Raw genomic sequence first — 25,132 nt, forward strand, 5'->3', positions numbered from 1 at the left:
TGCCCCCTTATCCATGACACATGTTGCCTTTTAACTAGCTAGTACTGCTTTTTAAAATGTGATAATTAATATATATCTTTCTCATTATTTGAAATTGGGTTCACGAACATCTATTGACTCTCATGCTGGTTTAAGTTTGGACTGAAATAATGCCGTGTATAACAGCTCATCTACCAGGATAAGAAAACCACCAAAGAAATATTTAAACAACATATTCTGTAGCTTCACAAAAAGGTTGTGGCATTCAGCAGAGTGAACAGCCCAACCCTCTGGGGCAACGTCTGACCGACTGTTTCTCTGAGTGCTGAACATATTCAGACAAAAAGCCCAAAATGCTTCAGATGTCTGGACACAATATGTTCAGTGAGAGCATGTCTTGGCCAAGTGTTAGCTCGTATCTGCCATATGCTGATGCCATGAACACATGTCAGCCCGACTGGAGGGGAGGGGAGGGGGGAGAAGATCTGTCGTCCCGAGGGAACGGACCCCGGCAGGCTTTCTGACAATCAGTCAGAGCATCTGACTGGGAACAAATGAAACCCGTTCTCACTCCCAACTACTAAAATACTGACGCTTGGGCAGTGGCTCTCAGTGTTTGATACCGACGCAAAAATCACCCTTTAGCGTCTGTATGGAACGCACCGGGCAGAGCAGCAGCTCGACCGCGGCGCTATAAGATGACATAGTGTTAAAGGTCCAATGTGTGGGAATTTCTCCCATCTAGCATTGAGACCATATATCGCAATCAACTCTCTCTCGCCACACAGTTCAAAGTACGTATTACAGCTACGGTAGCCTTCACGCTTCAAAAAGGGCCAGGAAGCGACGATACCCATTAGCAGCATTAGCAGCACCTGTGAGTTTATCATGTGACAGCGAAAACGCGAAAGGCAGAGCAGTATGTCCTGTATGTCCCTTACCGGCTAACGTATTTCAGGATGGCGCATGAATATGGAGCGTCTACCCCAGTTCATGAGAATGCAAATGTAAAATTTCAAGCCAAAAGGAATACTTGGAATTGATGGTGGTGGTAAATATTTATGAAAAAGGACAAGTTTATGAACGGGCAACACAGATTTTGATAATGGACAACTAAAAACGTTACACACTGGGACTTTAAGAGAGACGGTAGTATGAAAGACCGTAAACCCACGTTAGGAGGTTGGTTGGGGGAGTGGATGGGTCAAACAACTCAAGACTTCCACCCAAGAGACCAGGGCCAAATCACATAACTCACATAAGATCCGACAAACCAGGAGGGTTAAACTAGTTTCTCAATTTAATAGCTTCTGCGTGTGATGTTTCGAAACCGAGATCAAAAAAGACCCTGAACTACAAACAAACAAAGATGTGATTCTGTGTGTTTAAGTGAGGAAAAGGCTAAAAGTTGGAACAAACCTCACAAACAGCGCTGTGATTTTTCTCGTCCTGTGACCCAATGAGCTCTGCCAGGAAGTACGGCTGGTCGACGACCGACAGAAGTTTTGTCTGCTCCGCAAACATGCGCATGATGTCATCATGATCTTCAACCCTGTAATGTACAGAAAAAGTAGTAGCCTACATCTTAAAGCTCAACCATCCAATATAATTTATACAACACGAAAAGGCGGACAGTGCATAACCCACTAATAATTATCACCAACTCTGCAGCTCTTTAAAATCTACAGTTTTAGTCTCTTTTGGATCATAGTTTCGGTTTTGCGGCACGTTTGTCAGGTTGTTATAAGTTCTTCTGCCCCCAAGTGGCCTAAAAAAATAATCAAATAATGCAGCTTTGACTTAAAAGGTACACTGTGTAGTGTTTTGAGTATTTTGTTAGCTAAAATCAATGTCTTCATTCATAAATATGTCCTCATTGGTGTAAAATTGCCTCTACCAATGATCTGACTTATCCTCGTAAGCAAAGAATTTCTTATCTGTATTTAGATTGGACAGGCAAGTCCAAGGAGGCTTCCACGTCGTTCCGAAAAACTATAATCGCTGAGAGAGCACTATTCGTTTGAATGCAATATAGAATTTCACCGCTAGATTGGAGAAATTCCTACACAGTGTACCTTTAACCCAGTTACAGCACAAAAGATCCACATCCAACGAATTCTGCTGCAAATTAACTATTGTCACACTGCGTGCTTCATTTTAAAAAGATTATTTAAAAGAGGGCAAGGCAGCCAGTTCATGACATGCTCAAGATGAAGGCAAATGTTAACATGCGTGCCCAGCACCTTGATTTCCACAACCTTTTCACTGCACTATATGAATGTTTACTCCACATATTTGAGTTATACAAAAGTTTCACTGTTTTGTGGGCAGATGTTTTGTTGGTTGGGAGGAATCCGCTAAAATCACCTGGCGGGGCGGATTTGAAGCTGTGGACAGTTCTTTTCTCTGTGGCAGATGAATGCTAAGCACTGAGGCCCGGGGTCAGTCCGGCGCTGCAGCGGCTCAAACATCTCATCCAGCGCCGGCTCTGCACAAACACCAATCACAAGACTCGGTCTCCTCAAAGTTCATTTTTAACCCTCCTGTTGTTCTCTGGTCCAATTTGACCCGTTAACAAAGTTTCTATATCAGACATTTGGGTTTCTTTCGACCAAATTAAGGATCTTTCTTTTCATTGAATTTTGGGTGTTTTATTAAATTTTATAGCATTACCCTGACTAAACTTTGACAGATCTGTGATTATCCATTACCTTCATTCCTCTGATCTTAAATTTTAGTCAAAATATTTCATAATTTCTGTTTTTTTCTAATACAAAAATTAGATAATTTCATATAAATTAGGTTTACTGGCAAGGAACTCTGTAAATAAGTGTAAAACTAGTGTTAATAAGTTGGTTCTTGTGGTGAAAATACTGGTGGTAAAGGGGGAAAAAAGTGCCAAAAATGTTGAAATAAGCGCCAAAAAAAGCCTGTTAATTGTGACCCGGGAGGACAACACAAGGGTTAAATAATTGATGATAAACTCAACATTTATACATTTGAAGCAGTTCTTCACCTAAACTGCCAACGTTCGGGCTAACCAAGCAGATGTATTCAAGCTCTGCGATGGCGTTAAAGACGACCCTGTAAAGTAGAAGCATAGCAACAAAGGAATAAGAATTTGGCAGACATTGCATCTTACCGTTTTTTTTATATGCATGACATTTGGGAGTTGAACCCTGACAGTGTAACATTCAGAACTTTACAGTCCAGCTGTCGATAATCGCTTCACCATACAAAACAGCAAATGAAGTGACATTCAGTATATTGCTATATTTTATTCCCTTATATACTGTACACTTTTTTGTATACCTCATTATTTCCTTGACACTTGCTGTGGCAAACTCCGGCTCTGCCACGAAAAGGTGGAGGAAGAGTGTGTTCAAAGGCTGCAGAGGTGAGAAGGTTATCTCCAGGTGTCAGTTAACTTTCATTTCACCTCATTTAAGAAGCACTTTACTTCAAACTTTAAATTGATTTTCCAAACTGTTATTATGAGCATGTAGACAGAGTAGTTCTGTTGGGACCAAAGATAAATCAGATCTTATGCAATTAAGAACTACAGTATGTATGGAGGACGGAAACTGCCAAAATAAAAAAACAATTGACTTGATAAATAAATGATTATGCCATTATATGTACCAATAATTAAAGGTGCAGTAGGTAAGCCTTATAAAACTAACTTTCTGTCATATTTGCTGAAACTGACCCTATGTTCCAGTAGAACTACATGAAGCAGGTCATTTAAAAAAATAATCTGACTCCTCTGGCTCCACCTACAGCCTGTAGGAAATTTGCAAAAATCCACCGCTCCCTGTTCAGATGCACCAATCAGGGCCAGGGGGGGTGTCTAACTGCGTGTCAATCACTGCTCATTCACACACATTTCATAGCGTCCTCCCCTCACACACAAGCTGCAGATAGGTCCCCTCTCCCCTCTCTATCGTGCACAGCTCTCCATTGTGGGGGGAGGGGCTTAGGAGACCTTTTCAGGAGGGACTGAGAAGTTGTCGCTGTTCAAATTTTTGGGCTAAGTCCTGGATCTTCACAATCCTACCTACGGCACCTTTAAACCAAAAAATAAGTATAGGCATTACTTTATTGATAAAATGTGACATAAATTGAGATTTCTATTTAAATTTCTTATTTTACAAAATACATATTTTGAAAAAAGATATATTAGATTTTATTCACAGAAAGTATAAAACATGTTACCAGTGTTCCTTATGAATTAAAAATTTAATTCCACTAAATTTTGATGGAAAACTATTTATTTTTAGATTTTAGGTTTTTGAAAAAAAAGAAATTAAATAAATTTTACAAATGAATAACTAAATTTAAAATAAATGCAAAAATAAATAGATACATGCAAAAGGTTATATTAAATAAATAAATAAAAGGGATAATTGAAAAGAAATGTAAATAGTGAAAATAATACAGAAACACCATTTTATGTCACATTTTATCAATGAATTAAATATTTTTAAATATTATTATTTTCATTTCATTATTTATTGAGTCATTTATTTATTTTAGATTTTGGCAGCTCCCGTCCTCCATCAGTACGAGCATCCAGTGAAAAACAACTCTACTTCAGCAACCCTTTGCATTGTTCTCTTAATTCGTGAATGATACCGACTGTGCATTTTCCAGCCTTGAAGTGTTTCTGCAGGAAAGGTTGCCAGTGAGTCGGATCCACCAAGTCTCCAACAGGGTGGTCGAGGAAGGAAGCGTGGGCCAGGATGTCATCCTTTTCATTGGCCAGGGTCACGGCCAGATTGGCTTTCTCTCTGGAGGGTCCAGGGGGAGCAGAGAGGAAACAAGAACCAGATAACACTGCTACATTAAAGCGTAACTCTCGCCAAAATGCAATAAGGTCTTTTTGTGAATGTACCTGAGTCAAACTTTTGTTTAAAAGCATAATTAGGACGGAAGCGGCACTTTTAAGATTGACCTATTTTCGTTTTTCGGTCAAATAGCCTTTTGAATGGGAGAGCTAGGGGCACTACTATGATCACATCAAAATCAACATTTTTAAAACACAAAGAAGGCTCGACACAACATGAGACGTTGCTCCAAGTATCACCAGGGGCTCTATGCATGAACTCAGCATAGACAACATTTACATTTACTAAAAAGACTCACTGTAGCTGTTGGTTTTTCCGCTCGCCGCCATCTTGCCAGTCAAAAAGAGTCGATCTCCGAATGCGAATGAACAGACTCGGTAGGAGGAAATGTCATTCTTATATGAGGCTCCTTTTTCAACTAAAAGGTCAATGTTTTTCATTAACAACAAAACAACAAATTATCCGTGCATTTATATGGAACCAAGCTTTAGGGGCTTTCCATCTTTACTCTCCTCCCTGTTACGTTGCATTTGGAGATCGACTGTTTTTGACTGGCAAGATGGTGGCGAGCGGAAACACCAACAGCTACAGTGAGTTGTTCAAAACCTTTCTTTTTAGTAAACTAGCTGGAGTTCATGCGTAGAGCCCCTGGTGATACTTGGATTCAAAAGGCCATTTGACCCAAAACGAGAATACGCTAAAATCTTAAAAGTGGCGCTTCCGTCCTAATTATGCTTTATAAACGAAAATTGTACTCAGGTACACTCACAAAAAGACCCTAGATTGCACTTTTGCAAACAAAACACTAAAAGTACGTCAGCAGTAATTTGATTACTCGCAAGGCACACTTTTCTTTCATTTGTTCTTACAGAAGATGTATTGCATTGACCCGTCCAAAAACTGCCAGGGCTGAGGGGCTGATGAGGCGGTCAATCCCCTGAGCATCCGCTGATTCGCTTCTTCTGACGGTCACAGCTTCCTCCAGGCCACTGGCTGAACTTATGGTCCTCATCTTCACTTGGACTGATTAAAGCTGTGGTAAAAGTTAAGTATTATAGGCTACATGTACTGAACGTATGAAACGTGAAAGCACAATGTTTGTGGCATTTTTCAGCTGATCCAAATTATGCTTTTTTAAAGACTTTATTTAGCTTAAGAAATAGGAGACATTTTTCAACACATAAAGGAACACTCGATATTATATCGACATCGATATATGAGGCCAGATATCGTCTTACATTTTGGATATCGTAGTATCGTGATATGACACGTGTTGTCTTTTCCTGGTTTTAAAGGCTGCATTACAGCAAAGTCAGAGTCATTTTCTGGACTTACTTACTGTTTTATAATTTGCCATGGTATCCACATTATTGGTGATTATTTATCAAAACTGTCATTGTCATCAACAATATTTATGAAAGCACCAATAGTGAACCCTTTCAATATCGCCACAATATCGACATTGATGTATTTGGTCAAAAATATCGTGATATTTGGATTTTCTCCATATCGCCCAGCTCTATTCAACATCAACACATCTGGAGAGACATGGTTGTCATTGGACAGGAAAAGGGACGAAAAACTGAAAAGTAACTAAAGCTGTCAGACAAATGTAGCTAGCCAGTGGAGTAAAAATTAAGATATGTAGCTAGGTAGCTACCACTGAAATGTAAAGTTAGTGGAGTAGTCTACAAGCATGTTGCATAAAATAGAAATAATGTTTTATATATAGAAGTATTAAAGTACAATACTTGAGAAAAGGTACTTAGCTAGCTAGCTAGTTGCAGTCCACCACTGGACAATACCAACAACACCAACAACAGATGTCCTATGTTATCTTGACGCTAACGTTAGTTGCAGTCCTAACATTAGCTAGCTAGCCAGCGCAGAGCAACTCTTAACGTTAGCTACTCACCTGCTGTCACACATTGATTTTCCCCCTAAATAAACTACGACGCTGGTCTATTGTGGGTCTTGTGGGTTAAAATTAGAAACAAAAATTATACGTAGCTAGCTAGCTAGCTTCCTTAAAAAAAAAAGTAAGTTTACTTAGCTACTGTTCGTTACCGTCATGGATGTATTAAGAGAACCGTCCCAGCCGTTAGCTAACACAAGCTCTGTAACCATAGTAACGGAGCGATATTTTGTTGCATTCACGTGGTGTCGGAATATTCGTGAAAATGAGGTCCCCACTGACAAAATACAATGTGAACGCCCCCTTAAGTGTATATATCTATGCCCTTAAGTCAGGACAACCTTTCGGAAATTTTTGCTAAACGATTTTCCAAATTTGCAACCATACCAGACTAAAGTAAATAATGGGTTAATGATAAGAAACTTTTTATTAATTCACGTATTGCATATCATTTTTTTCCCCTCTCATGTAATTTGTAACATGATATTAGGTTGTAACTGTTAGTTGCTGTCCACAGTGATCTAGATTACTAGAAAAGTTATTTATTTATTATTTAATAGAGTCTAGTTAAAACAATATTTTAGTGGTTTTAGGAAATATAGGCTAACTGGAGCAACAAACCAGGGCCTATAAAGCTTCAAACTGGAAATAAATACTGGAAATATATCTTGCTTAAACATTCTAAGCAATAAAATACAACACATCTTCTTTGTAGCGTTCATGTTTCCTCCCACATTACTTACATAGACCATGGATTTACAGCTCATGAACACACCGACGTCGGAAAAAAGACTTTTAAACACGGGAAATACGACCATCCGAGGAACACGTGAATGCAGCATTTTTCCTTCCAACGATGGCGAAGGCATGTTCCCTACTCTGCTTCTGATTGGCTTGTACTCGTTGCTTCGCAAGGCATTCTGGGTACTGTCATGGTGGCTGGCGCTTAATGTTGCCAAAACGTTTCGGTACCTGGTTTTAGTTTAGTTGTTTTCTAAACGTTTCAAGTGCGTTTGGTAGCTTAATTGTTCAGTGTTTTTGGGTTAAACCTGCCATTAGCCATGGCTTCCACCGCGGCGGGTAAACAGCGGATACCGAAGGTGGCGAAGGTAAGAAAACAAAGCTCAATACAACAGCCATGAGCTCTTAACTTCGGCTAAGCTAATGCTAACAAATAGTTAGCGCTAAACTTTGATTGAGCAAAGCGCCAGATAGTGCGCACGATTGCTTTTAACCAGGTTCAGATGGTATATAGCTGTCACCTCGGCTAAGAATATACATGAAATTATTGTTTTAGAGTGTTAACGTTAGCCTGACGGAAACCGCATGAGCTCGACAACCGCTAACATTAAGCTGTCTGACTGTATACAACAACAAAAAAGATACTGATCTAAGACTGACTGCACATTATCAGTGTCATTTTAATGACGCCCAATGTACACCTGTGTAATAATCATGCTGTCTAATCACCTGTCGGGTGGATGGAGAAGCGCCCACTAACACGGATTTAAACAAATACACTACCGGCCAAAGGTTTGGGGTCACTTAGAAATGTCCATTCCACTCTATTACAGACAGAATACCAGCTGAGATCAGTTGCATTGTTTTTTTAATCAGGGCAGCAGTTTTCAGATTACATTATGTGCTTGGGGTTCTTGACTGTTGTAGAAAGAAGTGGCTGATCTTTAATGCAATATCTACATTGCCCATTATCAGCAACCATTCATCCAATGTTCCAAAGGCACATTCTGTTTACTAAACTGTAGAGATGCACCGATTACAGCTTTCTAGGCCGATTCCGATTTTCTTTGAGTTAGGCCAGCCGATACCGATTTCAGCCGATTCCGATTTCATTTTTTCTAACCACTTTACAGCACACACAAATATTTATTTTCTATCTTTTCTTTAATAGAACATTTTGCACAGAACATAGAACAGATAATGGATCACTATAAATTACTCCTGGTGTGGGACATTCACACACATCTAAAGTGCGATGTTAGAACCATTTCCTTTTTTTCACATCCAATATCCAACTAAAACAATGTGATTTTGGTTTTTGGTGTCGTCCATCCACGCCCTACTTTTTCCTTGCAGGTGTTGCATATTGCAAACTTGTCATCTTCTGCACACACGCTGAAGAATTTCCAAACAGCTGACATGTTGCAGGTTAATTCACGAGGTTCCCTACATGTGCGAGAATAGCGCCGACACGCGCTTCACACCGCGGGACGGAAAAGTTGAGAGAAAGGAAAAAGAGACCGTGCTGTGGCATCCGTGCTGTCGCGTCCATGTGTGCGTGCGTCCTTGAGAACTGTAACTCGTATAACTTATGTTGTCAGTTAATTGTAGCGTTGACCGGCATGAAATCGGCATATGTCAGACTGACCTGCCAGTCGCCGGTCATGGCCGAGCACGTGAAAACCGCCCAATTCCGGTCACCGGCCGGTCTATCGGTGCATCTCTATTAATAAGATATCATTTTAAAAGGCTAACTGAGAAAACATTGGGGAACCCTTTTGCAATTGTGTAAGCACAATATAAGAAATAAGACAGTTTAACAGGCTACGGATGTTTAGCATTAAGACATGAAGAACATTGGGACATTATGCCCACGACTGGAGCCGCATCGTTTCAAATGACTTCTTGTTGTGTTTCAGGTGAAGAATAAAGCTCCCGCAGAGGTTCAGATCACTGCTGAGCAGCTGCTGAGGGAAGCCAAAGAGCGGGAGCTCGAACTTCTGCCGCCGCCACCCAAACAGAAGATCACCGATGAGGAGGAGCTGAACGATTACAAACTCAGGAAGAGGAAGGTAAGTGCTCACCTTTTCAATCTCTCCACTGACACGGCATGTTCGGATTTAAATGTGCGGTATTCAAGTGGGAAATCTGCCCCAAATGAGCTGAGATTCTCCAATTCATATTGGACATTTAAAAATCGTCACTTGTTCAATGCAACATGTATTGTTCATTTTATAGTGTGAGGTGTGAGATCACGCTGTTGTATGTTTGCTCAGACACCCACCAGAAAGACTATTGGACAACTTTATTGTATTTTTGACTATTGTCAAACCACTGCCTGTTTCTTTCAGGGGTTTGAGGACAACATCAGAAAGAATCGCACTGTCATCAGTAACTGGATCAAATACGCACAATGGGAGGAAAGCCTGAAGGAGATCCAGAGGTAGTGTGCCGTAGCCAGGAAATGATCAGTCTTCCATTTCCCCCCCCCCTTAACAGTCCCACACACGTCTCTGCTGTATAGTTTTCCCCTCACCGCTGCTTCCTCCGGTTTCAGGGCTCGTTCCATTTACGAGCGAGCGCTGGACGTCGACCACCGCAACATCACTCTGTGGCTGAAGTATGCCGAGATGGAGATGAAGAGCCGGCAGGTGAACCACGCCCGCAACATCTGGGACAGAGCCATCACCATCCTCCCGCGTGTCAACCAGTTCTGGTACGAATGAAGTTTGTAGCTGACGGTTCTTGTTTGTGGAATGGACTCCTTAATTGTAGAGTAGATTCTTTTTTTCAATTGGATAGCTTTGCTAGGGAACAGGTGATTGGCTACCTTCCATTAGAAAATACAGGAAAAGAAACACTTGGATCTATTTAGAATGTATGGTTGAAGCTCTGAAAAGCTTCATGTGCCTGTAAAGTGCCGATGGAGAATCTCTGGTGTGTGTTTTACCTTTGTTTTAAATACCTCTGCTCTAAATTCCCCTTGACTTTTTTGTCCTGCCAAAGGTACAAGTACACCTACATGGAGGAGATGCTGGGGAACGTCGCCGGCTGCAGGCAGGCGTTCGAGCGCTGGATGGAGTGGGAGCCCGATGAGCAGGCCTGGCACTCGTACATCAACTTTGAGCTGCGCTACAAGGAAGTGGACAAAGCTCGCAGCATTTATGAGCGATATATCCTTTCTGTTGGTGTTTCCTATGTTGTGTTCTGAGTATTAATCCGCCAAATTCAAACTGAAGGATTTTAAGCAGCGACGAGGACTGTACAGGAAAAGTGACTGTTGAAAACAATTGGCACAAAAACGTTAAGATAAGAAAACTGAATACGCAAGGAGGCACATTATGGTCCTCCCTCAAAGCGTGTTCAGAGTTAAGTTATGTCACTCAGCCAAAAGCATAAATAAAGTTCAAGTTTATCATCATTAGAGCTGCATCTAACGGTTATTTGAATTACCCTTTGATCTGCCAGTTAAAGGAACATGGCGACTTATTCAGAATTTGTCTTATTCCCCGTGTCCCCCAGAGTTAGAGAAGTCCATACATGGCCTTCTCATCTCCGGGCGTGTCGTAACTCTGTCTGACACACTCACCGCTAGCCTAGCTTAGCACAGATCCTGGAGGTAACCGGCTCCATCTAGCCTACTGCTCCCAATAAGTGACAAAATAACGTCAACATGTTCCTATTTCCATGTTGTGATTTGTATAGTCACAGCGTGTACAAATAACAAGGTCACATGACACACAGCCATCTTCTAACCGTATACATACTGGGAACTATATTCTCAGAAGGCGAAGCACTGCTACGTCTGCTACTTGGTGATTAGCGCTAACTCCAGGCGAACTCTCTGCTCCTCACCACAGGGCTTCTCAGGTGCTGCAAGCAAATCACCAAGTAGCAGAAGTAGACTCAGTGGTGAGTGAAACCAAAGCAGAGGGACAGACACAGAGCTGTAGCAGAGCCAGAGTAGAACACTTTTTAATTCATTAACTTTATTGGTTATCAGGCAAAGAAAACGCCGATACAGATCATCTGCAAACTGACAACAACAAAACACGGCCCGATAATCGGTCTATCCCTTATTGTATGTGTCCCCTTTGTACAAAATCCGTGATTATGCTCCAACTTCCACAAAGAACTAACCACATGCCTTAACTCTAATACATCCATACACTTCCTTCCAGGAATTCCTTGACAAGGTTTCCCAACACGGGTTATGAGGCAAATAAAACGCCGATACAGATAATCTGCAAACAGCCCGATAAACAGTCTATCCCTATTAGAAACGCTAAAACCAGAGAATATTTTTGCTTGAAAAATGATTATAAAATTTGTAAGTTTGTGTACAAACTCCTTAACCCCGCTGCACTCGTCATGGTTCATCCCGAGGTGAAGAACTGGATCAAGTACGCTCGTTTTGAAGAGAGGCACGGCTACATCGCCCACAGCCGGAAGGTGTACGAGAGGGCGGTGGAGTTCTTCGGAGAGGTTCATGTGGACGAAAACCTCTTTGTGGCCTTCGCCAAGTTCGAGGAGACACAGAAAGAGGTTAGTGGAGAACACGACCGACCTGTCGCAGCCTTAATGAATTCAAATTAGAGCCTTTGGTTTCTCGTTACGCTGGAGACTTATCAAGAATGTTGATAGCCTTGTCTTTAGATTGTGGAACTAACCTGACAAATGTGTGTTGGCTGTCGTTGCTTGTTGAATGACTGTGATTGTGTGAAACGTCCCGTTGCTTGACAGTTTGAACGCGTCCGGGTGATCTATAAGTACGCTCTGGACAGAATCCCCAAACACCAGGCGCAGGAGCTCTTCAAGTTCTACACCATGTTCGAGAAGAAGTTCGGAGACCGCAGGGGAATCGAGGACGTCATCGTCAGCAAACGAAGGTTCCAGTATGAGGAGGAAGTCAAGGTATTTATCATGGAAAATCAATGTTGCACATTCAGGTTTTTCAAACAACAAAAAAATCAGGTTGCGCCCGGATAGCTCAGTTGTTTCGTGTCTTCAGCTGTCCTGTCAAAATAAAGGCCTTTAAAAAAAACTTTTAAAAAATCGGGAGCTTTCCATTTCTTCATCTTTGATTCACATGAACACAAATTTCCATTTATTGGATCATTGAGTCCTTAACAGAGCTAGGGTTGGGTACCGAAACCCGGTTCCACTATGGAACCGGTTCCTACGCAACCGGTAGGAATCGGACCGGCTTTCATTTAATTTAATTTCGGTTCCACTTAATGTGTTCCCTCTGTCGCGCCGAAACGGACGTAAAAATATCACCCTTTCTCTGTAGTTTACCGTTAGCTAGCTACCGTAAATGTAGGCTACTTTTAAAATGCCATATCTTCCCTCTGGGCTCACCAAAATGGACGTAAAAGCATATTAACCATTCACTGAACGTGATCGCTAGTAAACATGTTACATCTTTGAGGTCATTTTTCAGTTTTATAAGAATGAGTTTAGGAATCGGAATTGTTCTAAAAGTACCGCTTCGGAATCGGAATCGTAAAACTCCAAACGATACCAAATCCTAAACTGAACTGTGTCCATGCTTGGACACTTTTGGACATGTTCTCTTGAATATTTGTTTAAATAGAAATGATCTTGTCATGTTTTCGGGTTAATTTACTAGTGTAAAACTAAAGTGTAACTTTTTACTTTTCTAACTTCTTTAACGGAATATCATCCTGGGACCGTACTTCTATTCTTCACAGTAAAATGCCATGCTTCAACAACTCCAAATGATGCAGCGAAAGCTCTTTAATTTCCAGTTTGAATGTAATGTTATACCACCTCTTGAGCGTCGTTTTTTTACTGCGTTCTCTCATCAAAGTCACTTTCGTATACTAATTAGACATCTAAATGTCCATCTACATATATGAAAATTACAATTAGATTCTTAGATGTGTATAAATTCCTTTATTTGCACCTCGGGGGCGATCGCCCAGGAAAAAAGCCCGGAAACTTGAAAAACCTGTGTGTAATGACGTCACATGCTGTTTTGCGATCAGACTGGTGTATCGCATAGATTTGCAACATTTTAAGGTGTTTCCATTCATTTTTGCACTGAAAAGGGTCGTGATGGCGCAGTGAACATGACACATGCCTTTGGTGTGGGAGACCAGGGTTCGATTCCAACTGTGATACATCAACCAATGTGTCCCTGAGCAAGGCACTTAACCCCTAGTTGCTCCAGAGGCATGCGACCTCTGAGAAGTCGCTTTTGGATAAAAGCGTCAGCTAAATAACATGTAATGTAATGAATCGCTCAACATTCAAGTTTACATTTGCGAACTAAGTTTGCTAGCCAAAAAGGATCGCATCGTCTACGTACATATGATTCATATTGTACAAGTTGTAATAGTGCTCATCTGCCAGTTGATAGCGACATATCCAGCTGTAATAAGACAACAACTATGCTATCATAACATCACCATGATGATGCAGATGCATGTAAATGCCCGACGAGAACTATCTAAAATAGCAGTTATATTTTATATATATTTTTTTTTAAATCTCTCATCTCCGCTTTTATCCACTTGTATCTGTCTTTGTTGACGCCCGCCCTGTCTGCAGAGAAAGCGGAAATGAATAAAACTTCATCATCTTTGTTTTATGGTGGCTTGCAACCATAAAAGGACCAAAAATGTAAAAGCAATTTACCAATTACGAGAAAATCTGGTGAGATCGAGCGTACAAACTTTGTCGATATTCATGAAATTGTATCAAATTTCACTGTTTCCATAAGGCATTTGTAATTTAAAATGACTTAATTAGCATAAAAACGTGGACAGGAATGGGGCTGCACGATATATAGTTTTTTTTTTTATCGTCATCGCAATATCAACTTGCGCAATATACATATCTCGAAAGGTTGCGACATATCGCGATAGACACTACGAGTTGAAAGAAAATATCAGCAGAAAACTGCACTTTAAAGTGTAACTGTCACTTATTTAGTGGTGACTGTCATTGTCAAGTCAATATTCAATAAAAGAATGTTAGAAATTATTATTGTTTTAAATTCAACAAGCAATTTGTTGTATTTTAAAAGAATACTGAACACAGGCAGAACTGAGTACACTCTGTCTGTTAATTTATCGCAAGTAATATCGTTATCGCTATATTCAACGTTACGCATATCGCATATTTTCCTCATATCGTGCAGCCCTAGACGGAAATAGGATTATGTGAGCAACATTTTGGATGAAGTTACTTCCGGTCCTCGTCACTGACCTTGTTCTGTTCCCACCAGGCCAACCCACACAACTACGACGCGTGGTTCGATTACCTGCGCCTGGTGGAGAACGACGCCGACCCCGACACGGTGCGAGATGTTTACGAGAGGGCCATCGCCAACATCCCCCCCATCCAGGAGAAGAGACACTGGAAGCGATACATCTACCTGTGGATCAACTACGCGCTGTACGAAGAGCTGGAGGTCAAGGTCCGTCTACACGCTTTTCTTCATCATCCTCATCAACCTTCATTTTTACTTCAGCAGACCACTGGGAAAGGAATCCTACATACACGTGTCGAGTTAGAACAATTCTAATAAAAAAGAAATTGAATGTTGACAGAATAGAAGTTTCCTCACAAACTACTTACTCTGTCAGTCAGCTTCCATTTCTGATTAATTAAGATTTCATCTCAATGAAAAAAGAACCATAAGCTGTGCTCATTATGCTGAATACATACATTATTTTTTCTTCTTTTCTAGGATCCTGAGAAAACGAGGCAGGTGTACCAGGCCTCTCTGGACCTCATCCCACATAAAAAGGTAACTCAGAGGTTTGCTTTTTCTTGTGAGAGTCTCTGATCGCCAGTTGTTGCTCTTGTAATAAAGCCAATAGTAGTGTTTCTGTAATAAAACAGAATGCTGGTATTAGTGTTGATATATACAGTCATAGGCTCGGGATAATGTTATGTTTTGGTTTCAGTTCACGTTCGCTAAGATCTGGCTGCTCTACGCTCAGTTTGAGATCCGGCAGAAGAACCTGCAGGGAGCCCGAAAGGTCATGGTAAGATTCACTCATCAACTGATAAAAAAAATAATTATATTCCTGTCGTTTAGATCAACATTAGGATTTTGTACTGGTCACATTTGAACCGAGAGCGGTCCCTTTTCTGTAATAGCAAAACCGTGATTTCAGTTGTACGCAAGCGCGAGTTCACAATAGCTGGAGCACATACACGAATGCATCCAGGCGAACACACACACACACACACACACACACACACACACACACACACACACACACACACACACACACACACACACACACACACACACACACACACAATCACAATCCAGCAAACTTCAGCCTCCTAGGGCGTTTGTTCGCCAAACGGAGGGGGAATTTCTGTCGACTGACAAAGCAAGCTATAGAGCTTCTGGTCACAACGAAAAGTCAAAAACTTTTCCTCACATTGTGCAGCCCTTACATAATATAAACATATAAAAAAATAGCTCTCCCAATTAGTGCTGCACGATGTGAGGAAAATATCTAATTGCGATTATTTTTGACTGATATGATTCCGATATGATCCACGATATTGGAGGAAATTTTTCATTCTTATTTTCCTAGAAAAATATTATTATTTTTTTTTTAGCCTGTAGGACACAATTAGTAGGCTGGAGCACCACAATACTTAATTCAGAAGTGTTTGACACGTTATGCTTTTAACAAACATTGCGCCCATCCTCCCAGCGATTTGGATATTGCAGTAGTCCATATTGTGATTTCGATTAAATTGCGATTAATTGTGCAGCCCTAGTCACACTATGAAACAGCATAATCGATAAAAACAAATATCTGGTAAGATGCATAAACAGTTCTATCTTAAGTCAGGCAAAACTAGTACATTTTGAAGCAAACACGTCACTTCTTTTAACACTAAAAGACATTTTACACTTTATAAACACTCCACGCAGATGAACTCCGTGTAACTGCATCTGTGATTTATTTTTTTCCACCCGTCGTCGTCGTTTCTCTCCTTCAGGGTACAGCGATCGGCAAATGCCCGAAGAACAAACTGCTGAAGGGCTACATCGAGCTGGAGCTGCAGCTGCGCGAGTTTGACCGCTGCAGGAAGCTGTACGAGAAGTACCTGGAGTTCAGCCCGGAGAACTGCACCACCTGGATCAAGTTCTCCGAGCTGGAGACCATCCTGGGAGACGTCGAGAGAGCCCGTGCCATCTTCGAACTCGCCATCGGACAGCCGCGGCTGGACATGCCTGAGGTATTGCTTGCAATGATAGACAGATGGCTCATCCAATCACCTGTCAGGTTGTTGTTGTTGTTTTGTTTTTTAAAGGAAAAGTGCCTTCTCTTTTCCAAACAGTTGTTTTTTTTTTTTTTAAAGGGTTCTGTGTAACAAACCATCTGTTGCGTCAGGTTAGAATATGGACTAAAGAAATCTCAAATATGTTCTTTCCAAAACATATGGACAACTCATTGATTTATTATTTATTTTTTTCCCCCACTACTGCATTGATATTCATTTTGTGGAAGGCAGGTTCAAGTTCATCTTCAAAATACTTCATTCAATATCCATCCTTTCCTTTATGACTGACATGCATTCAGTGCGTGAGGGCCTTCAAAGGTAGGGCTGGACTTTTTCTTACCGCGGTTGAAAAGCAAGAAATTCCCGCGGTATACCGCTTTCACTCCTATTTGAGCATCGATGCCGGTATCGTTTCGTGGCAAATTCTACAAATGGGCTCATCCAAATTGGCTGGAAGTCCTTTTTCGTCTGGTTCAAAGCCAAAATGTGCCCATATTGGTGACGTGACATTTGGCTTTGCCACCAAATCTGCCATGTTTCGATGATGGAATAGTAGCCTACGAATCTACCTACCCGCTATGGTCGGCTGTGCAGCCACGTGAGAGAATTGTGTTAAATAAGCATGTGCAATTACAAACTGAGGTCCTGCTTTTGGGGCTTGTTCATGCGCCTGTATTCTATGCTTTAGTAAAATGTGTAGCCTATGAAATTCAAAATATAGGCTACAAGACATTACACAGGTACTCTCGCATATAGGCCAAATAGTCAACACAAATTGAATGTTATTATGTGTCATGGAACATTGCGCTCCCCAACTCGCGAAAGGATGGATTTGCTCCATCTTTGGATGTCAACAAAGTGCGCACATGTGTCGGCCAATGTTTTTTTGCGGTGATGACGGCGACAAACTCAGACCCGCGGTAGGTGTCACGTGACCGCGGTGTTGCGGTAACCAGCCCTATTCAAAGCATCTGTCTGTTGTGTTTTCAGGTGCTGTGGAAGTCCTACATTGACTTTGAGATTGAGCAGGAGGAGTTTGGAAACACCCGGAACCTTTACAAAAGGCTGCTGCAGCGCACCCAGCACGTCAAGGTGAGAGCTGCATCGTAGCGTCCTGTGCTCATTGAAGATCTGGATTCAGACTGATCTATTTTTTCTTTTTTTTTCTTTTCAACCAAACAACTGTGAGATGACCAACTCTTGACTTTTTTTTTTTTTTCCTCTCGCGCAGGTTTGGATCAGCTACGCCAAGTTCGAGCTGTCGATCGACAGCGACGAGCGGCTGCAGAAGTGCCGGCAGATCTACGAGGAGGCCAACAAGGGCATGAGGAACTGCGAGGAGAAGGAGGAGCGGCTGATGCTGCTCGAGTCCTGGAGGGACTTTGAGAGGGAGTTTGGCTCCGACAGCACCATGGACAGAGTCCGGAAGCTGCTGCCGGAGAAGGTGAAGAAGAGGAGGAAGCTGACGGCCGAGGACGGGGTAAGAGCTGCACGTCCACCGGTGAACTGGTTTTACTAACTGAGCGGCGTGGTGTCGTATCGAAGATAATAGACCGCAGTGAAGTGTTCTTGTTAAACCAAAAGTTCCAAAATGGGGCGCTCGGTTGGTAGAGCAGGCGCACATGTATAGCGGTTTGACTCAGACCTGCGGCCCTTTGCTGCATGTCATTCCCCCTCTCTCTCCCCTTCTTCATCTGTCATTCACCTTTTGTTTGCTTTTCGCTCTTTCATATTATTAACAGAATATCTTTAGAACTTAACAAGACACATTTCAGTTTTGCACTGGCAAATTCAAATGTTGACTAAAATAATTCGGTAACACTTTACTTGAAGGTATCTACATAAGAGTGACATGACACTGTCATGAACACATGAACCCTAACTATAACCCTAACTCTAACCATAACTTGTCATGACAAAAACCGAATGACACTTACTAATAGAAGCGTTATGTCATAGACGTTTATAATGTTTATGACATGTTCATGACAGTGTCATGTCACTTTTATGTAGATACCTTCAAGTAAAGTGTAACCAATAATAATAATTCTTTGCAGCCAGTCACAGGAATTAATCTCTCGTCTCTGGTTCTTTCAGTCGGACGCAGGCTGGGAGGAGTACTACGACTACATCTTCCCAGAGGACGCGGCCAACCAGCCCAACCTCAAGCTGCTGGCCATGGCAAAGATGTGGAAGAGGCAGCAGATTCAGGAGGACGAAAGTCCAGAAAAGTCTCCCGAAGCGGCCGAAGAGATGGCATCGCCGCCCTCGGGCGAGCCCGCAGCCGCTCCCGAGAACCTGCCGGAAAACGACTCGGACAGAAACACGGCGACGGAAACAGAACAGGACAAGACGTGCGACGATCGAGACGACAGTGGCAGCAGCAGCGAGAGTGACAGTAATGATGATGATGAGAAGAAAAAGGGGGAAGAGAATGGAAAGAAAGAGGAGGGTGGAGATGAAGATAAAGAGTAGATTCATGTTTCCCCGCTCAGACGTTCATCTTGGATTCTTTTTTTCTACTGAATGTTTTCTTTAACAAAACCAGCTCACGAGTAGTCTTTATTGTATGACCATGTTTTCTGCATTATACAAACGTCAATTCAATCCCACTTTGTTGTGTTATTTCTTAAGAAAATGTTCAGTCAGAATTTACAGGAAATGGGAAATTAAAATGTGTACAGTGTGGCTCTCTGACTGTGACTGAAGTGGTAAGCAGCCTCTGTGACAGTTTAACTATGTACAATGTAACTGAGCAGGGTCTGTTATTCCATATTATTCCCATGTGATTATCAGGGAGAAGAGGTAAAGAGGCGTCAGAGAGCCACCGTCTGTTATTCGATGTCCTCTGGTCGGACTGGGTGTGGCAGCGGGATGATGGACTTCTTCTCCGTGTCTCTGGACAGAGCTTTCCTCATGTCTGCAACAAGGAAAGACCAAATAGAAAGTTGTCAGTTTTTCGAACCTAAAAAGGTCTCTGCTTGTTCTGGGGGAACAGCGCCCTCTTCTGTTGGGTGTTACAAAGACAGATTTTAGTCCAGGAAAATGTGCAGAACAGAGGCTATTTTTGGTTTAATACTAATCATCTACAGTTGGTGTGCTAATTGAAAGTCATTAAATAGGGCCAGTTCATCGAAAATACATGAAAAAGAGTTACTTCTAGTAGTATCCATCCACGCAGATAGTTCTGGTGTCATTCGTCCAGGTTTTCAGGTGAATAAAACAGTGTCAGTGTCAATGAGTGTAGCCAACAGGGAGGTTGTAGAGCGCCTTCTGGTGGACAGACTATGCAACGTCAACACTCAAGGGTATTTCGTCCGTTTTTATTTTATTTTTTAAATATTCATTTATCGGCCATTATAAATGCCGATACCGAATGTTTGGAAAATGCCTACTATCAGCCCGCTGATATATCGGTCGGGCTCTAGAACTGACCCTTTAAAAGGTGAACATTTGTCATTTAAGATATCTATTTAAGAGGTGCTCCAAGACTCAGTCCCATCCACTGTTTTCACTGTATGGGACTGTGGAATACATCCACACTAAGCCAGCCATATCTGAAAAGACACTTTATCATAGTTTTACCTGCTTTCTTTTCTTTCTTTTTACACATGAAAGTAAAGCTTTCCCACAATGCCAGCCTCATATTTTGGCGTGGCAATAGTCAAGAGTCTGCAGACCGAAAGCAGCTGGTTATTTCATTTGAAAAGATGCCATTCACTATTAGAACTTTGGATTAGTTTTTGGTTCCTTTGGCTTTCAGTTTCGACAGTTATCGGATGCAGCGCAGCTTTTGGTTGTTTTGCAGACGACTCGCCACAGTGGCAGGCGTTTTTCCAAAGCTCTCTGTGCACTCAGCTCAGTTACCACTCCTAAAGGTAAGTCATGTTTGAAGGTCTTTTAACAAAAATCAAACTGAGCTCAGTGCTCAATCGAGCAGGTTGACAGTCTCAGTGTACTGAAATAAATAAACGCAACAGCTGCCTGAAAAGTAGGAAATTAATCTTAAAATTGATGCTACTTTAAATGTACCCGTTGGGCCCCTTTCATGTTTTTTTTCTTTAAAAGGGACTGATTTAATTTGCTTGTGAAATCCTGTTAATGATCTGGTTTCAGTTTTGGTAACTCCTCTCACCGTAGGCGTCTTCGTCCGGTTCTCCGTTGCTGGCGGAGTAATACTCGATCACCGTCCGGTAGACGCTGTAGCCCAGACGTTTGTACATGTTCACCGCCACCTGGTTGGAGACGCGCACGAAGAGGTCCACGAAGAATCCGCCCTTCCTACAAGACAACGTCAAAAGGTAACAACACACAAGTGCTCATATTGTGCTTTTTGGCTTTTTCCCTTTCCTTTATTGTGTTATATATCTTTTTTTGTGCACATTATAGGTTAAAGTGAAAAAGCCCAAAGTCCCCCCCAAAGGGACTTCCCATCTCCAACAGAAAACACTGTTCACCAACTGCTCCAAACAGCTCTATTGTAGTCCAGCCTTTACTTCAGAGACAAACGTGGTCACTTTGGAACACACGTTATAATGCTCGCCTAGCTGCTAGCGTGGCACGCCCTCATACTCTGCCCTGGTGCGTGGTCCCTGGACTGTCTAGGCCACGTGTCGTGACCTCATACTCTGCTTCTGACTGGCTAGTAGTCCTTACCTAGCTACTGTCAGGGCACGCCCTCATACTCTGCTTCTGACTGGCTAGTAGTCCTTACCTAGGTACTGTCAGGGCACGCCCTCATACTCTGCTTCTGACTGGCTAGTAGTCCTTACCTAGGTACTGTCAGGGCACGCCCTCATACTCTGCTTCTGACTGGCTAGTAGTCCTTATCTAGCTACTGCTCATGTGCGACTCCCAACAAAGATGGAACACCAGTGAGATGTCTCACTCTGTAGCTAAAACAGAGAGCTCAACACACAGTGTGAAAAGAGGAGCTGCAGCAATGTGTAGTACAACAAAAATATGGTGTTTTCTGAAAACTAAACCATCTAAACCTATTCTGATATAACCTCTAAATACAATTATGAACCTGAAAATGAGCATGATATGAGCACTTTAAGTAAATGATCTGACTGCTTCTGTGACACCAACACTGTCACATGTATCTCCCGTCTGCAGATACAGGCTTCCCTGCCCAGTATGCGTTGTGTACTTCGGGGTGAGACGCGTGTACCAACCTCTCCGAGATCTCCTCCAGCATCTCCATGAGTTTGGCTGCGAGGCCGAGTCTTCTGAACTCGGGGGCGACAGACAGAGCGGTGACGTGACCGTGCCACTCCTCCCGAGCCACAGATCCCTCCGCCTTCCCCATGACTGCAAACAAGCAACGAGTCAGCCGTAAGAAGAAGAAGAAGAAGAAAAGGTTAACTGAGAGTTTAATTTAATACCAAAACACAGAAAAGTATGTAACTTAAACACAGCACACACAAATCTGTGTTCTTCCAATTGACTATATAAAATGGTGTGTTACAGAACAATTGATAAAAACAGAACCGTATATTTCAAGGGCTGTTAAATGTAATTAGCAATGGGCTTATTTCAGAGCAGACGTTTTTACTCATCAGAGTAGTAGGAAAGCCACAGGTGTTACTAATAACAGTAACGATGGCTCCAGTTACAGTAGACCTAGACATTAGTTGTATTATTTAAACCTGGGCTTTTTCTCTTTGAACATGTCAAATAGTCTTCCATGAAAAAGCGGAAATGTTTAAACAAAAAACAAACATGTATGAGATACTAATTTTTTCGAGGATGTATTTAGACATGTTTTCACTGAGGCTAATGACTGTATGGGTACAGACTAGGACATTTATTTTCCTTTCACAGACAACCGAGCCTCACACACCAACAGGTAGAGGACCTTACAGATTAATGTCTGCCAAAATTAAAAAACAATATATAAATAAAAAAGGGAAATTTGTGTGTGAACTTACTGTAGCCCATCAGTGTGAGTGTGAGAGAGAGAGAGAGAGAGAGAGAGAGAGAGAGAGAGAGAGAGAGAGAGAGAGAGAGAGAGAGAGAGAGAGAGAGAGAGAGAGAGAGAGAGAGAGAGAGAGAGAGAGAGAGAGAGAGAGAGAGAGAGAGAGAGAGAGAGAGAGAGAGAGAGAGAGAGCTTGCTTGTTTAACTATATTTATGGGGTCCAAATACCGGGAGTCCAGTATACTTGTGGGATCCGACAGCTTTGTGGGGCCAAAATGCTGGACCCCACACGTTTAAAGGGCTGTTTGAGGGTTAAAACTTGGTTTTAGGATTAGGGATATAATTAGGTTATGGTTAGGGTGAGGGTAAAGGTTAGGCATTTAGTTGTGATGGTTAAGGTTAGGGTAAGGGTTAAGGTTAGGCATTTAGTTGTGATGGTTAAGGTGAGGGTTAAGGTTAGGCATTTAGTTGTGATGGTTAGGGTGAGGGTTAAGGTTAGGCATTTAGTTGTGATGGTTAAGGTAAGGGGCTAGGGAATGCATTATGTCAATGACGGGTCCCCACAAAGATAGTGCCACAAACGCGTGTGTGTGCGTGTGCGTGTGCGTGTGCGTGTGTGTGTGTGTGTGTGTGTGTGCGCTTACTATAGCCCATCAGTTCACCACCAGGAGCCTCAGCAACGATAAAGTACTCCGGCCAGTGAGCCAGGTACTGGAGGTAAAACGGGATCCCATACTGGAGGTCAAAGGTTAAAGAAAACTACAGACTTACATACAAAAAAGTAAGTCATTTTTTAATTCATTACATGACCATAAACTACATGTGAAATGACAGATGGCTGATATTTAACTTAAAATAAAAGGATACAGTTTCTGTCAATGGGTCCAGGTTGCTGTTGGACAAAACACAAAGAGTGCGTCATATAATCATTCATCTGTTTCAATAACAGTTCTAATACGAGAATGTTAGTGTCTTTGATGAATGCACACACACAAACCAAACTCAATTGAATAATTTGACGTTTTAAAATTTGACCTTATTTATGGATATTAACCTAAATATGACTAAAAGTTATAATATAATTGGGATTTTTCGGTAAACATGGAATACCCGTGCACGACTGAACACCATGATTTTCATTTACGTTATTCGCTAACATCCTAGCTTAGCTAGCTAACAAACGTTAACGTTAGCTAGCGTAACTAGCAGAACAATTACATTTTTTACTGAAAAGACAAGTTAGTTGACTGATTAAATGTGTGCCGATTCGTTCAAGAGACTCTAACGATTTACAGTGTGTTTCAGTCAGGCATTAAAAACCATCCGTATTGCCGTTGACAATGGGACTACTAAATTCTCGATTCTTTTGAACGGAGTTTGGCACCGCATTCCTCCCAGTCAGCAGTCCATCTGTGGTCACACTAGTTAGCCTGCTAAATCTGCTGGACTCCAAAAAAACAGGATGCGCAGATGACATAGCCACATAAACACAAGACAGCTGGATCATTCAAGAATCTATATAATAAAACTGAAAAGACTTCACTCACATATTGTTAAATTTAAATAAATCATCGCAGGTAAACGGTCTCAATGTTGTCATCTTGGCTTGCTGCTCTGTTTCCTTTCACCCCACAGAAGAAAACAGACATGGCTTACTGTAAAAGGCATGAAGAAAAATAGAAGCGCCCCCTGCCGACACGGAGGTACGACATTGTAAAATAATTTTAGGCACAAATACACTCAGTATATTTAATAATAATAATAATAATGTATACTTTATTAATCCCACAAGGGGAAATTACAATGTCTTGTTAATACACACATTACACACAGGCCTGAATTACACACACACACGCTCAGTACCTCTACATGCACTAATGGAGAGATGTCAGAGTGGGGGGGCTGCCCATGGAAAGGCGCCCCGAGCAGTTGGGTATTCGGTGCCTTGCTCAAGAGCACCTTAGCAGTGCCCAGGAGATGAACTGGCACCTCTCCAGCTACCAGTCCACCACCATACTTTGGTCCGTATGGGGACTTGAACCAGCAACCCTACGGTTCTTGTCTATTGATTTGGGGGTTTTGGTCATAAATCAAAGTATTGGGGGCGATGACTATGGTGTTGGAGAAAAAGTCAAAGAATCACAGAAGTTTTTACAAATCATCGTGAGGTGGAAATGATGTAGCCTGCGTATCTGATATTTCACCAAAAACCCTAAATGTCAACCTCACGGTGGCACTAAAAGGAAACGTTTGGCCATTAACAAAGTCAGTAGGATTCATCCTCTGGGGAATAAATCTGAATCCTTGTTTCCCACTCTGAACAGTTTGTATAGAAACTCTTTTCTCTTTGGTTGTCAAACTGACACTGGCGCCGTGAGGCAGAGAGATAACAGTCTCCACAGCACCAGTGAGATTGAACCGAAGCCTCTTTAAAGAGGTATA

At 41.8% G+C, this 25,132-nt stretch overlaps 3 protein-coding genes across 10 annotated transcripts in view; 1 reads left to right on the plus strand and 2 right to left on the minus strand.

The window, feature by feature from the left end:
* The window catches only part of cfap61 (cilia and flagella associated protein 61), a 43,046-nt gene extending 35,459 nt beyond the window's left edge, over nucleotides 1–7,587 (minus strand). For 4 of the 8 annotated variants that reach the window (XM_039782820.1, XM_039782826.1, XM_039782825.1 and 1 more), the window contains exons 1-7: nucleotides 6,742–6,957; nucleotides 5,696–5,859; nucleotides 4,619–4,769; nucleotides 3,292–3,368; nucleotides 2,996–3,063; nucleotides 2,347–2,467; nucleotides 1,399–1,531 (exon numbers count right to left, since the gene is read on the minus strand). In XM_039782820.1, the coding sequence (XP_039638754.1) occupies nucleotides 1,399–1,531; nucleotides 2,347–2,467; nucleotides 2,996–3,063; nucleotides 3,292–3,368; nucleotides 4,619–4,769; nucleotides 5,696–5,838 (693 nt within the window). In that variant the 5' untranslated portion in view covers nucleotides 5,839–5,859; nucleotides 6,742–6,957. Of the gene's footprint in view, nucleotides 1–1,398; nucleotides 1,532–2,346; nucleotides 2,468–2,995; nucleotides 3,064–3,291; nucleotides 3,369–4,618; nucleotides 4,770–5,695; nucleotides 5,860–6,741; nucleotides 6,958–7,484 lie in introns of those variants that run through there. The other 4 variants (XM_039782821.1, XM_039782823.1, XM_039782822.1 and 1 more) reach the window with 4 other exon arrangements.
* An 80-nt stretch (nucleotides 7,588–7,667) lies between these two features.
* On the plus strand, nucleotides 7,668–19,377 carry crnkl1 (crooked neck pre-mRNA splicing factor 1). The gene is made up of 14 exons (XM_039782828.1): nucleotides 7,668–7,850; nucleotides 9,402–9,554; nucleotides 9,834–9,925; nucleotides 10,040–10,198; nucleotides 10,489–10,655; nucleotides 11,849–12,027; nucleotides 12,226–12,396; nucleotides 14,738–14,929; nucleotides 15,203–15,262; nucleotides 15,423–15,503; nucleotides 16,486–16,725; nucleotides 17,761–17,862; nucleotides 18,002–18,250; nucleotides 18,868–19,377. Exons 1-14 carry the CDS (start codon nucleotides 7,803–7,805, stop codon nucleotides 19,243–19,245), a joined length of 2,271 nt encoding a protein of 756 aa, XP_039638762.1. The 5' UTR covers nucleotides 7,668–7,802; the 3' UTR covers nucleotides 19,246–19,377.
* naa20 (N-alpha-acetyltransferase 20, NatB catalytic subunit) lies at nucleotides 19,320–24,355 on the minus strand. Its single transcript, XM_039782830.1, has 6 exons — nucleotides 24,238–24,355; nucleotides 23,558–23,582; nucleotides 23,335–23,425; nucleotides 21,948–22,083; nucleotides 20,906–21,051; nucleotides 19,320–19,690 (listed from the first exon to the last, which is right to left on the minus strand). Exons 1-6 carry the CDS (start codon nucleotides 24,288–24,290, stop codon nucleotides 19,605–19,607), a joined length of 537 nt encoding a protein of 178 aa, XP_039638764.1. The 5' UTR covers nucleotides 24,291–24,355; the 3' UTR covers nucleotides 19,320–19,604.
* Nucleotides 24,356–25,132: the final 777 nt, after the last annotated feature.

This window comes from Perca fluviatilis, chromosome 18, assembly GCF_010015445.1.
Source record: "Perca fluviatilis chromosome 18, GENO_Pfluv_1.0, whole genome shotgun sequence".
In the NCBI taxonomy this organism is placed as follows: domain Eukaryota; kingdom Metazoa; phylum Chordata; class Actinopteri; order Perciformes; family Percidae; genus Perca; species Perca fluviatilis.